Here is a 2,274-nt window from a genome sequence, read left to right on the forward strand (position 1 = left end):
CCAACAAAATAACTTGAGAAATAGAGGACCCAAATGTATAAATCACCCAATAAGGAAAACAGAAATGGGACATAGACACAGGAAAAATAAGGAAACACTACAAACAATGTCAAACTCCTTTAGAAGTAGAAACACAGGGAGAGTGGATGAAGGAGAAAGGAGGAGAGACACCTTTCAAAAAAATCATAGTTGAGAATTTTCCAAACCGAGAGATTGAAATAACCGTGAATATTCTGGAAGTAGTGATAACACCCAAATTTCAAAATGAAAATGACCTACCCTTGACACCCCACTCTTTAAATTATTAAAAATCAAAAAAAAAGGAAAAAAATTCACAGGATGCGTGAATAAAAGAGGATTTGCAAAGGCATCCAATGGAGGCTTCTTCAGATTTTTTCCCAGTCACCCTCCAGGACAGGAGAGGAAGGAAGTGCTCATGATCCTAAACACAAGGATTTCCCGCCAAGAATACTCCACCCTGCAGAATTATTCAAATATGAATGTGAATAAAAGCTTCCCCAGGCAGAGAAGTCAATGGAGTTTATCACTGTCAGGTCTGCCTGCCTGACACTAAGTGGACAAGAGTTCTTCTACATGAAAGAAAAAAATGAAAAAAACCCTGAGCAAAATGACATGAACAGGAATGTTATGGGTCAACAACAAAGCCTCAAAAGGAAGAAAGTAAAGGACAGAATTAGGTACAACTGAGTATTAGCCCTGGACACTCATGGATACTTTGATATGACAAGATTTTTCTCTAGATAATTCATAAGTTGCTTGTTGTTACCCGAAACAGATGTACATATTTTTCATTCATATCTTGTAAGTACCCAGTTTATTATTATTGTAAGTACCCAATTTTTTTGTATTTATTTTGTAAGTACCCAATTTTCTGTTTTAAACATTTTACTGAAGAAAATGTCATTCAGACTATGCTTTACTTAATACTGACCCCAGGTTTCAGACCAGTTAAAAATAATTAGGGAAATACAGAAGACATATTTATAATGTAAAAAACACTGATGGGGATCAAGCTCAATACATAAGACAAGCAGATTATCTCTGACTAAGTGATGACAGGATCATGACTTAGTCCGTGGACTGTGAGCCCTGCTGCTCCCGAATATACTATCTGAGAAAGAGGCCCCTATCACGTTGGGCTGCTCTGCAGCTGAAGAGCCTCACCAGGGCCTGCTTTATGTCCTTGTTTCTGAGACTGTAGATGAAGGGGTTCAGCATGGGGGTGACTACCATGTACATCACTGAGGCGATTGCACTGTCCCTGGAGTCGTGGGTAGCAGTGGAGCTGAGGTACACGCCGAACGCCATCCCGTAGAACAGGGAGACCATGGAGAGGTGAGACCCGCAGGTGGAGAAGGCTTTGTACCTGCCGCTCGCTGAGGAGATTTTCAAAACAGAGGATACAATCTTAGAGTAGGAGAAAAGGATGCCACTGAGAGGAATGCCCCCCAGAACTCCCGCTGCTAAATATATCACCAGTTCATTGAGGAAGGTGTCAGAACAGGCAAGCTGGATCACCTGGTTCAGTTCACAGAAGAAGTGAGGCATTTGCAGCTGTGAGCAAAAGGACAGTCGCAAAACCATTAAGCTGTGTAACAGAGAATCCAGAAGACTTAACACCCAAGATGCTAGGAGAAGAAGGCTGCAGAACTGGGGGTTCATGATGACCGTGTAGTGCAGGGGATGGCAGATGGCCACAAACCGGTCGTAGGCCATGGCTGTCAAGAGGAAGGTGTCCAGTCCTCCAAAGAATATGTAGAAAAACAACTGGCTGAGACAGCCAGCGTAGGTGATGGCTTTGTTCTGTGTCTGGATGTTCAGCAGCATCTTGGGGATGGTGGTGGAGGTGAAGCCGATGTCGGAAAAGGACAGGTTGGCGAGGAAGAAGTACATGGGTGTGTGCAGGCGGGGGTCCGTGACGATGGCCAGGATGATGAGGAGATTCCCAGTGACCGTGACCAAGTACATGGACAAGAATGCCCAGAAGAGGAGGGGCTGCAGCAAGGCCTCTTCTGAGAGCCCCAGGAGGGTGAACGCTGTGGCGTGGGTTTGGTTTCCTGGTGCCAGGTTGCTGGTGAGCCTGGGGGATGGAGACAGAAGTGATGTAAACTTAACCACAGCAGAGCAATCACGGAATGAGTTTAAATGGTGTGATTTCATTTTAAATACATTCAGTTAATGAATTTTATGTTATCGAGCTAGTGCCTCTTACCTGATGCTGACAATAATTAGCCATGGGTACATCTAATACAA

General features: G+C 43.8%; 1 protein-coding gene across 1 annotated transcript; it reads right to left on the minus strand.

The window, feature by feature from the left end:
- Nucleotides 1-1,128: 1,128 nt before the first annotated feature.
- LOC311176131 (olfactory receptor 7A10-like) lies at nucleotides 1,129-1,989 on the minus strand (the record flags this gene model as incomplete). Its single annotated transcript, XM_084241451.1, has 1 exon — nucleotides 1,129-1,989. The coding sequence occupies one exon, from the start codon at nucleotides 1,987-1,989 to the stop codon at nucleotides 1,129-1,131; it is 861 nt and encodes a 286-aa protein (XP_084097577.1).
- Between the last annotated feature and the right edge of the window lie 285 nt (nucleotides 1,990-2,274).

The sequence above is a fragment of the Talpa europaea genome (assembly GCF_964194135.1).
Source record: "Talpa europaea genome assembly, chromosome: 8".
Lineage (NCBI taxonomy): Eukaryota > Metazoa > Chordata > Mammalia > Eulipotyphla > Talpidae > Talpa > Talpa europaea.